This window comes from Notolepis coatsorum (assembly GCF_963971535.1).
Source record: "Notolepis coatsorum genome assembly, chromosome: 6".
Classification (NCBI taxonomy): Eukaryota; Metazoa; Chordata; class Actinopteri; order Aulopiformes; family Paralepididae; genus Notolepis; species Notolepis coatsorum.
In genome coordinates, this window is record NC_140170.1 from 70,318,397 (window position 1) to 70,330,197 (window position 11,801).

At 45.9% G+C, this 11,801-nt stretch overlaps 1 protein-coding gene across 3 annotated transcripts in view; it reads right to left on the minus strand.

Annotated features, from left to right (window-relative positions):
* Positions 1–10,816, minus strand: part of LOC311230579 (lumican) — a 15,277-nt gene extending 4,461 nt beyond the window's left edge. Inside the window, exons 1-4 of one of the 3 annotated variants that reach the window (XM_084316897.1) lie at positions 10,533–10,816; positions 9,029–9,393; positions 7,849–8,173; positions 5,239–5,556 (exon numbers count right to left, since the gene is read on the minus strand). In XM_084316897.1, coding sequence (XP_084173023.1) covers positions 5,239–5,556; positions 7,849–8,173; positions 9,029–9,334 — 949 coding nt within the window. In that variant the 5' untranslated portion in view covers positions 9,335–9,393; positions 10,533–10,816. Of the gene's footprint in view, positions 1–5,238; positions 5,557–7,848; positions 8,174–9,028; positions 9,394–10,413; positions 10,474–10,532 lie in introns of those variants that run through there. The other 2 variants (XM_084316896.1, XM_084316898.1) reach the window with 2 other exon arrangements.
* Positions 10,817–11,801: the final 985 nt, after the last annotated feature.

Genomic DNA, 11,801 nt, shown 5'->3' on the forward strand with positions numbered 1-11,801 from the left:
TCTCTCTCTCTCTCTCTCTCTCTCTCTCTCTCTCTCTCTCTCTCTCTCTCTCTCTCTCTCTCTCTCTCTCTCTCTCTTTCTCTCTCTCTCTCTCTCCTGCTCTACCCCTCTCTCTCCCTCTTCCCCCTCTCTCTCTCCCCCCTCTCTTCCTATCTCCCTCTCTCCCTCCCCACCCCCCCCCCTCCCTCTCGCTCTATTCCAGCTCAGCCTCTCTCTGCCCAGTCCTCCTGGGGGTTTGGCAGGCAGCGAGAACCAAAGTAGCTGTCAGACTGCTATAGACGGTGAGGTGCATGTTATTGGGGAAGTATCTCTCTTTATGTGCGTCGGTTAGTTTTCAACTGGTAAACAGCCAGGTATTACTTCAGCCAGCAGAGGTTGAATGGCCAGAGAGTGCCTTTCATTGTACTGGACCCGCCCTCTGGAAACCACGGTTGTGATTGGGGGGATCGAGAAAAGAGGGCGGGGTATGAGACAGGTCAATTATGCCTTTACACAACGACTTCTATGAGCCTATATGCATCAAACCAACAATGAGTAACAATGAGTTCCACGACAACAGTGTTAATCATTACCATGGTAGCCACCGTAAGGTGTATTCCAACCAAAATAAGGATCATTCAATAATATATATTTGGACAGGAACGGCCTATTTTAAGTCAAATTCGATGACTTCAGAAGCGGTCAACTGCTGGATCATAGGCTGAGGTACAAGAACATTCTCCCGCACTTTGCCAGAACATTCCTTCCACTAAGCCAGAACAGCACGCCATCACAATGCGTTTGGGTGTTTTTGCGGGCAGCACTGTGTTGGAAGTGAGTTGCAAAAAGCCTGTCTGAAATTACCCCCACAAAAAAATAATAAACTGTAATGTGGCTACCGGCTACTGGCCCGGTTGGCTTTGACATGAACACTGCCCTTTTCAGGAGAATGATGGAGAGCAGACAGAAAAGGAGGAGAGAGAGGAGAGAGGGGGATACGCGGAGAGGAACAGAATGTGCTTTTGGCTCGTCCGGTGCCTCTGCCTGTTGAATCTCTCACAGATGTTTTCAGAACTCTTCTCTTCTCCTCGCCGCTAACCTACATTTCATAGACTCATTAACTCCCTCCCTCTCCGTTCCCCCTCCTCTCTCTCCTCTTCTCTCCATGTCTCTCTCTCTCTCTCTCCTCTTCTCTCCACGTCTCCTCTCTTTCTATCGGTATCTCTCTCTCTTTATCTCTCTCCATCTCTCTGTCTCTATCTCTGTCTCTCTCCCTCGGTCTCTCTCTCTATTTTCTCTCTCTCTCTATGTCTCTCTCTCTCTCTCTCCCCCCTTCTCTCCATTCTCTGTGTCTCTCCTCCCTCAAGTGCCTTGTCTCCGCGCGGCCCAGCCTTACTGTAACCCCTCCCCCTCCATATGCAGCGTCCGCCACAATCAGCAGTACACCGTAGGGACTTAGCAGGGGATTTCTTTTGTATCTTGTATAAGAAGCGTATTCCATGATGTGTTATGTGAAAATGTCTTACTGGACTGGCAAAGATTACATGTCACATACACTTCATACAGCGGCAGTGAACTGCTTCCTCTGCAAGCCCCCCCAGGACAATGTAGACAGGGAACCAGGCAGACGGCCAGACAGAGAACATAAGAACACCTCAGACACACAACACAACAGCAAAGTAACTCAGTGATCATCCAGAGAGAAAAGGTAGGTTTTAAGCAAGGCCTTGAATGTCTGTACGGTGTTGGCAGACTTTGATGGAAACCCGCCCGCCAGGCTAAAGACGCACACACACCGCACTTGTTTTTACCCCATTCCGCGTAGTAATAAACGGGGTTGAACATTATCCTGTCTCCCGGGTTGTGCATTTGAGCCCACCAGTTAACGAGTCCTAACATGTTGTGTCTGTCTGAGTGTTGCCTTGCTGCGTGGCTCCTTTGGCGTGGCTGCAGGTCCTTGGGCGCGTCGCCGAGGTCGCCGGGACCGGGGGAGATGGGGCGGCCCGCGAGGGTGGCACTCTCATCGCCGGCTGTTTGTGTTTTCCTTTGGTCATGACATGCTTTATCAGGGGGGGTGTCTTGGATGGGGATGTGGTGGGGATTGATGTGTCGGGTGTTTGGGGGACTGACTGTTCCGGGGGGTTCACATGCTTTCGAGCAAGACTGTACTTATTGTACTTATTTTATGCCTATTCTTATATGTCTGCACCTTCTACATTGCACTACTTTTATTGTCTTTTATACCTATTCTTATGTCTGCACTTCATGCATTGCTTTTATGCTGTCAACTGTATGCACATTTTAGGCCTATGTTCATTTTATGATATTTGCTGTGAAGGACTTTGAGCTGCAATCCATGTATGAAAGGTGCTATATAAATAAAGTTATTATTATTACGTACATCAAAAAAAGACAAAACATTATCTCTAATTTCTTGTTTGATGAGGAGAAATGACCCACGCCATCATGACACAAGTACACTATCATGAACGTATCTGCCAGTGCAATAAGAGCATCATCTACACTGCACATGTCGTGAAATGAGTGTGATGAGTATTTATACAAGATACAAATCCATGTCTTCTTTTCTTTCTTCTTGTACAGGCTCCCTCTGCGGTGACCAGGGCTCGCCATGTTGAGTACATTACATTTACATTTAGTCATTTATCAGAATAGGCGGCTTCTCTTTGATGACCCACTTATGGAGCTCGGATAGGAGTGGGTCTGAGACGGCCAGAAGATGCAGATCGTAGTGGTCTTGAGGGTGTGTAGTTATAGAGACCATTGACCGGAGGTAGGCAGGAGCCGTTCCCTTCGCAGCACGATATGCCAGGTCGAGGACCTTGAAGCAGATTTGTGTGGCAATGGGGAGTCAGTCCATGTCTCTAAGAAGGTCTCAGTAGGGTAAATGGAAAATGGTCTGCATTCATACAGCAGCTTTATCCAAAATGCTTTACAATTTATGTCTCATGTTCACCCATTCATTCACACACCGACGACGGACCTGCTCATCGGGAGCAGTTAAGGGTTAAGTGTCTTGCTCAAGGTGTTCTTCCACCTTCTTCTGCTACTGGTCTCTTCATTTGAACATTACACCTGATGCTCCATAGTGTTCTGATGTGCATTCATTGGGTCTCATAGTAAGATAACCGCTTTACACTCTATTTATTTACACTCTACAAATAAATAAATAAAAATCCAGGAGAGAGCTGTGCCTCGTCATACTGTCTTGCTCTTGGCTTTGTAACGTGAGCGAGGTTAACGTGAGTCAGCTTTTCCTTCAGCTCCTGCCCGTGTCAAAAAACGTTTCCATTTTGTTTTCTGAGACCCGTGTCATTTTCTTTTCAGATTTTGGTCACATTTTCCACACTTCTCCCTTTCAGCACGGTGGAGGTGTGATGCCTGTAGTCAAGTCAAGTCAAGTCAAGAGTTTTAATTGTCACGGCATACAGGTATACAATGAAATGCGGCTGGTCTTGCCCGCGACGATGTGCAATACAGTGGTACAACATATAATAGAGTCCAATAAAAATACAGTGGTACAACATATAATAGAATCCAATAAAAAACAACAGTGCAATAAACAGGTACATGGTGTGCCATCTCGGTATCTGTACATAGTATTTACAGAGCATATAGGACATGCTAGGTAGCTTTAGTAGTGCAATACACTGTTCCTGATGTTATACTAATTTAAGTGGCCTTTCCTCTGGCCATAAGTGTGCGTGTGTGCGGCATGAGTGTTAAAGTGGCTGCTAGTGTGTGAGCGTGCTCAGCGTGCGTGTCGTGTATGTGCTAGTGTGTGCTTGTGTGTGGATAGTTCAGTTTCTGTGTCTCTCAATGTTCATTGTTCAAGGCTCTGATGGCCTGGGGGAAGAAGCTTAGCCTAAGCCTCTCCGTCCTAGTAGCTGGGGTTCGCAGGCGTCTGCCTGACCTCAGCAGCTGGAACAGGCTGTTATTGGGGTGGTGGGGGTCTTTCATTATCCTGCAGTAATGTGAGTATTTGTGCGTTTGTGTCTGTGTTTACAGTATGTGTATGTCATTGTGTGTGTTTCTGTTTGTGTCTGTGTCTGTATTTATGTGTACTAGTGCAGTGCCCATTTGGGGCGTGGCAGTTCGGAGTGTGTGTCTGTTCGGAGCGTGTACCTGTTTGCAGTGTGTGCCTGTTCGGAGTGTGTGCCTGTTCAAAGTGTGTGCCTGTTAGGAGTGTGTGCCTGTTCGGAGTGTGTGTCTGTTGGGAGTGTGTGCCTGTTCGGAGTGTGTGCCTGTTCGCAGTGTGTGTCTGTTGGGAGTGTGTGCCTGTTCGGAGTGTGTGCCTGTTCGGAGTGTGTGCCTGTTCGCAGTGTGTGGCCTGTCGGAACACGCGCCTGTTTGCCCGTGCCAACGGATGTCCAACATGCAGCGTCGTGGAGACCTGCTGACTTCACACTCGACACTGCACTCCCTTGAGTCCTCAGTAATACACCCACCAAACGTAAAGTTTGATGCTATAGCGCCACCATCAGGCCAAATGGCACCAAGTTCACCACCGGACTCCCCTGGGTCCTCAGAAACACACACATGAAGCATGAAGGCGATCAGATGAGCGGTTCTTGAGATATATGAAGGACAGACACACACTATAGCGCCACCATCTGGCCAAATAGCACCACATTTGAAACTGCAGTCCTCTTTGTCCTGAGTGTGAAGCCAATCAGATGAACGGTTCTCTAAAAATGCGGAAGGACAGGACATGCAGACAGACAGACAGACAGACAGACAGACAGACATGCAGACATGCAGACATGCAGACATGCAGACATGCAGACAGGCATGCAGACAGAGATCCTTTCCTCTGACTGTACAGTAAATGCTAGCATAAATATTCAAAACCAAGATCACTGGACTGAGAAAGTTCTGGAATAAATAAATAATTTCTTCCACAAGTGGAATGTGCTACAGTACAATGTGAGTATTAATCTTGTGTGTGTGTGTGTGTGTGTGTGTGTGTGTGTGTGTGTGTGTGTGTGTGTGTGTGTGTGTGTGTGTGTGTGTGTGTGTGTGTGTGTGTGTGTGTGTGTGTGTGTGTGTGTGTGTGTGTGTGTGTGTGTGTGTGTGTGTGTGTGTGTTTGCACGCACACACCTCCCTCTGATCGTGTATACACATCTGCGTGTGTATGTACACATGCACGTCCAGTCTCCGGCTTGTCTGCGTGTGTGTGTGTGTGTGTGTGTGTGTACGTGCGAGACGCACCAAACGCGTGTCACAAAACGCCTCACCGTGTATCTGGTTGGCCTCCAGGTAGAGGTACTGCAGTGTGGTGGGGACGACCGGGACGCGGGTCAGCTGGTTGTAGGAGAGGTCCAGCTCCACCAGCCGGGAGAGGTTGAACACCTGGGGGCCCAGCTTGGGGCTGCGCAGGCCGCAGCGGCTCAGCCGCAGGTACTGCAGGCCCAGGATCCCCGTGAAGCTGTGCTCCGCCAGCGCGGAGAGGGAGTTGTTGGACATGTACAGCTGCTGGATGGAGGGAGGCAGGTTACTGGGGATGGAGGAGAACAGGTTCCCACTGAGGTCCAGCAGCTTCAGACCGACCAGGCCTGGAAGGAGGGCAGAGGATGGAGGGGACAGAGGGATATATAAAGTAATACAAAATAAAAGGTTAAAAATAAAGCAATGAAGCGATGCAAAATACAATATCTTGAGATGAGCTAGATTACTTGTTTCAAGATACAATAGTTGTTACAAAAATGTTTCCTAATGTCTGCCAAGTGTAAGTGCTATTTTTTGCTTTGTTAAAATAAGTGGGCTAAATGTTAAAATAATAGCTCTACATTCTGACAGCCATCACTGATATATGATATATATATGATATGGCTGTCAGATTTTGACTGTTTGGCTGAGTGTTTGGTCAGTAACATGGGTCTCCCAGTCCCTCCACTCTGCATTAAACAGAACATACATGTTTTGGTATCCCGTTCCCACTTTATCCAATCAGGAGAGAGAACTCCTCACTGCAAAAATGTAATAAGTAAAAAAAAAAAAAAAAAAAATTAATAGCTAGGGTTCTCTCTCCTGATTCGATAAAGTGGGAAGGGATAGCAGAAAATGTGTTTTCGGTTTACAGCAGAGCGGAGGGACTGGGAGACCCATGGTACCGACCATATCAATGATGTCTGTTGAAATGAAGAGCTATTTAACACATATTTAACAAAAGAAAAGTACCACTTACAGCACCTTTAAAGAAGGACTTCAATAATAATAATAATAATAATAATAATAATAATAATAATAATAATAATAATAATAATAATAATAATAATAATAATAATAATAATAATAATAATAATAATAATAATAATAATAATAATAATAATAATAATAATAATAATAATAATAATAATAATAATAATAATAATAATAATAATAATAATAATAATAATAATAATAATAATAATAATAATAATAATAATAATAATAATAGAAGGACACTCTGAGAGATGGCTACATCCGTGCAAGTGGTCAAAGTCCTACCCATCTGGTTAACATCAGCTATGAAAATGTGTTATTAGGATTTAGGATAGGGCTATATTTCGTTCCTGTCATGGAGCAAGACACCTCACTAGAATTGACCTCAGCTCTGGAACTTCTGTCAGACAGCTGTGCTGCGCTGCTCACTCACTCACCACTGGCTGAGCCACTGGAATGCCTCCTTTTATTAACAACCACAACGGTACACTTGACAATGCACCACATCAAATCCTACTTCTACCGTATTTCCCTTGGAAAGAAAGTAGAACAAAATCTCTCGTGTTACATTCTCTCCTCCTCCTCCGGAGACCGTCCGGAGACGGGAGTTCTGCCTGCCTGCAGGTGCTTAGTCCACTTCACTTGGAGCGTAACAGTAAGAAGCATTTTGTATGAAAGTATTCTGTACTTCTGTATGACAACTATTAAAGAAACTTAAAACTTGAAACTTGAAACCTATACCTAGAGACCAGCCGTCCCGCTTTGGCCAAATAGCCAACATTCTAAGTATTTCACCGTTAAACACAACGTCGCCAAATCTAGCCAGCACAATCTTGTTGTGTAACTAAGATTGGCTGAAAAAGAGTAGTGATTTTGTGCATAGGTCGCTCGATTTATCAACCTTTAATAACGTGGACATTATGATCATAGAAGATAATTGGCCATATGGCAAACATTACTAATTACTTAACCTACAAACATGAAACTGTTCTGACAGCACAATATTGATGTAACTATCAGCTGGGATCCAGTCTCTCTTTTGGCCGGTGGGTGAAGTAACAGTGGCTGATACGATACACCAAGGTGCTCCATCAAGTGAGAGAGAGAGCGGTCGTTTGTGGAGTAATGGCTCTGTGCAGCGACCTGTGTAATATCGCCCTCTTGCATTCAAAAGGTGCAACTTTATACTGTATCTGGACAATGATGGAAATTAATTCAACTGAAATACTTGTCATTGATGGATTTGAAAAATATTCTACAATTCAGGTCCTTGGCTTGCTGTCAGCCTGTGTGCGACTGTTTCAGCCGAAGCGGATTAGAACTGTAGAAGTTGGTGCAGACAGACAGACAGACAGACAGACAGACAGACAGACAGACAGACAGACAGACAGACAGACAGACAGACAGACCGACAGACAGACCGACCGACCGACCACATGAGTGATTGCAATACTCCTTCCAGTGCTTTGCGCTGCACGGGTGTAACTATATACCCCCTCCTGCACTTCATGGGTATAATTTAAAAAGGATTTGCATCGACATAGGTGTGCAGAACCTTTAAGAAAATCATTGAAACAAGTTGAATTTACAGAAAGTATGGGTCTGACGTGTCAAGATATTTTGGAATATGTGAATTACGTTACCTGTAAAGGCTCCCTGTTTCACGGTCTTTAATCTATTGCCCTGCAGTAGCACCAGGGTGAGGTTGGGCAGGTTCTGGAAGGTCCCCGGCTTGATGCTGTCGATGTGGTTGTATGCTAATCGGAGCTGCCGGAGGCCCGTCGGCAGGGCGCTCGGTATCGTCGTCAGGTGGTTGTTGTTGGCAAACAGGTAACGCAGCTGCGTCTGGTTCTGTAGAACGGACCGGTCGAACTTGTGACTCTGCAGCTGATTCCGGTCCAGGATGAGCCAGCGAAGTCTTGTGACGTTGGCGAGCACGGACAACGGGAAGGACGAGATGTTGTTTCCCTGGAAACAGAATAATAAAACATCTGATTTGTTTTATTATAGTGTGTGTTGGTATTTTCACACCATCTAAACAAAGAGGATCAAACAGGAGTGGAAATTGCAGCATTATGCTTCGTAGCCCATTCTGCTAGAACCGCATAATGTGAATAGCAATTACCTGGCCAGCGCAGTATGGGTGCAGAACAATACAATAGTACATAATAATTTGTACATAATGGAGTCGGAGGAGTCTGTTAAACTCACTCCTCATAAATACCTTTGGCTAAATCAAGAGAATACTTTTGATTTGGCCCAATCAGTAGCGCCAGGGCCGGTAAAAGCATTTATTGTGCCCTAAGTGCAATTAGATTTTGGGGCCCCCCACCACCTCTGCACAGCCCAGGGGTATCATGGAAGGCAAAATTATGAGGGGGCACAATTAGGGGGGGGGGGGGGGGGGGGGTCACCAAATTCTTTGGTAGTGTGTTTTGCTGTGCTTTACTTCTGAATCAGCCTCTCTCTTTCGCTCCCTTACTCTCCCTTGCAACTTTGCATGAATTCGCATAAAAAGACTTTACACACCTATAGCTCCCAAGCTACTTTGTTTTGTATTTTTTGTGGGCCTTGTTTTCCTTGTATCCTGTTGTCTTTGTAAAGCTGTATAATTGCATTGATTTATATATATAAATTTTTTTTTTTTTCTTAGGGGCCCTCGGGGGCCCTATGCAGGTGCTTAATTCACTTATGTGTGAGGTCAGCCCTGGTTAGCCCTGCTGCCCTTCATAATGACCGGATCACAGCTTTCCGCCTGGGAGAGGGAGCGATATTCCTCCATAGCATGAATGACACCTGTAACACATGCATCTGTGTGTTTACCTGGAGAAAGAGGTACTGTGTCCTCTCAGAGATGGTGTCAGGTATGTCCTCCAGGGCTCTGTAGTCGCAATAGACCGCTGTGGGCCACTGGATGGGACAGTCGCAGTGTCTGGGGCAGGCCCGAGGGTTGTTGGCTCTATACCAGGCCGAGTCCATCCGGCCCTGTAGGCTCAGGACACTGGGCTCTCCCAGCATGCGGTTGATCCACAGGGGCACGCCGCCGTACTCCATCCCCGGTCCCGTGTGGGACCCGGCAGACTGACACATGCAGAGCACGGCCAACACGATGAAGCGCAGGGAAGCCATGGAGGAAGAGCTCCTGGAGGAAGCGCTGCTGGAGGGATAACGGCTTTGCTCACTGGATCCTGAGGGTTTAAAATGGTAAATGGACTGTATTCATAAATAGCAGCTTTTATCCAAAGCGCATTTCAATTTTCATTCATTCATTCAATCTTTGGTTAATATCGAAAAATATCATTGAGAGCAGGCTCTCATTTACAATGACGTCGAACAATTCAAATCAATCAATCAAAACAGTTACAGACTGAGGTGAAATGGTTGGCCGTTATAGATTTAACCTGACCAATGGATATTAGTATTGATTAGTATTGAGTTTTAAGGTATACTTTGCAAAATAGTGTCTTTGCAAAATGTGTCAAGGGCACAGAAGCTAAAAGCAGATTTTCCTAATTCCTAAAAATGGATGCCTCCCATTCACCCATTCACTCACACATTCACACAGCGACGGCGGGGGCGACCATGCAAGGTGCCGACCTGCTCATTGGGAGCTGTTTAGGGGTTAAAGTGTCTCGCTCATGGACAATTTAACATTGAGAGAAAGGCCTGGATGAAGATATGAACTGAAACATGAAACGCACGCTCATTAAATCCATCTGTATCCGAAGTTCAAACTGTGAGATGAACTGGTGCAAGGCAACTAAGCAGCAGTAACTCTAGTAACCTCTCTCAGCATCTCTCAGCTCTACTGCACATCAATAACACAATAACAGAAGAGAAGGTAGGGGCGCAGGGTTCCGCCCTGGTTGTGTACAGATAAACATCTTGGAGAGGGAAGAATTGAACGGCTACACAGCTGCAGCCTGTTACAGTGATGCTATCCACGTGCATGTGAGTAGACACAACAACAACACACAGACACGTGCACACACACACACACACACACAGGTACCACATCACAGTGGGTGAGAGAGGAGAGCATCTTCAGCACTGCTGATAGAGAACTACAGTAGGTTTACATTCTTATCTCATTCCAGTCTGGACATGGACTGTATTTACAAGATTACCAGACAACAACTCTGGCGTCCAAAGATCTGCCAAACGTCCATCAAACAAATCACAACGACATACAGGACTTACTTACTTACTTTTTATCGTAAAACATTTCTTGTAAAATAGCCATGGTTTGTTTTCCCCGTCCTTCACATAATTACCTGAAAGTAGCGTCAGTCTGAAACCACACGGAGATGAGAGCAAAGACACATACCTGATAATCTGACGCTAGAACAGGGATCCCTTCTCAGGTTCTGACTCCCTGTTAGAATGCTCCGTGTACTTCAGTCCACGAGACGCGTGGCGGTATGTGTGTGTGTATGAGTGTGTACATGTGTGTGTTTGTGTGTGTGTGCGTGCCTTCATACAGGTATGTGTGTGTTCAAGCTACCGGCGGTGTTTACCCACTGTCTGATGCATTCCTTTACTTCAAACGCAACTCTCACCCAAGCCTCTCCAGACCTCCTTCATACTCTGCCCTCACTCTCCCCTCACTCACTCTGCCTCTCACTCTGCCTCTCACTCTGCCTCTCACTCTGGCACATGGTTGCTGTTCAACCGGCAACATTTGGTGGAAACATGTTTGTGGGGAAAAGCCATGGGAGTATGATGAAGCAGGGAAAGAGGACAAGGAGAAAGGAATAATGAATTGCATGTGTGTGTGTGTGTGTGTGCGTGTGCGTGTGCGTGTGCGTGTGCGTGTGCGTGTGTGTGTGTGTGTGTGTGTGTGTGTGTGTACAATATACTGGCTAAAGCAGGCACTGAAGTACCTGGGGAGCCAAAGAGACCACTACTGTGTGTGTGTGTGTGTGTGTGTGTGTGTGTGTGTGTGTGTGTGTGTGTGTGTGTGTGTGTGTGTGTGTGTGTGTGTGTGTGTGTGTGTGTGTGTGTGTGTGTGTGTGTGTGTGTGTGTGTGTGTGTGTGTGTGTGTGTGTGTGTGTGTGTGTGTGTGTGTGTGTGTGTGTGTGTGTGTGTGTGTGTGTGTGTGTGTGTGTGTGTGTGTGGTGTGTGTGTGTGTGTGTGTGTGTGTGTGGTGTGTGTGTGTGTGTGTTTGTGCTTTTGTAAAGGCTTCATCCAAGTTAGAGGAAAGAGTCCAAAATCCTCATGGTTACAGCAGAGAGAGAGAGAGAAAGAGGAAGCAGTCAATGAGCTGAGAGGGAAAGCACGCCGGGCTTTCTACGCCATAAAAAGAAATATACAAACAGAAATACCAATTCGAATCTGGTTAAAATTAATTGAATGTGTTATTGAACCAATTGCACTCTATGGCAGTGAGGTGTGGGGTCCACTTACAAAACAAGACTTTACCCAATGGGACAAACACCCCATTGAGACCCTGCATGCAGAGTTCTGTAAGATTATCCTACATGTCCAGAGGAAAACTACAAACAATGCATGCAGGGCAGAATTAGGCCGTTACCCACTAATACTAAAAATACAAAAAAGAGCAATTAACTTTTGGACACACCTAAAACGAAGTGAC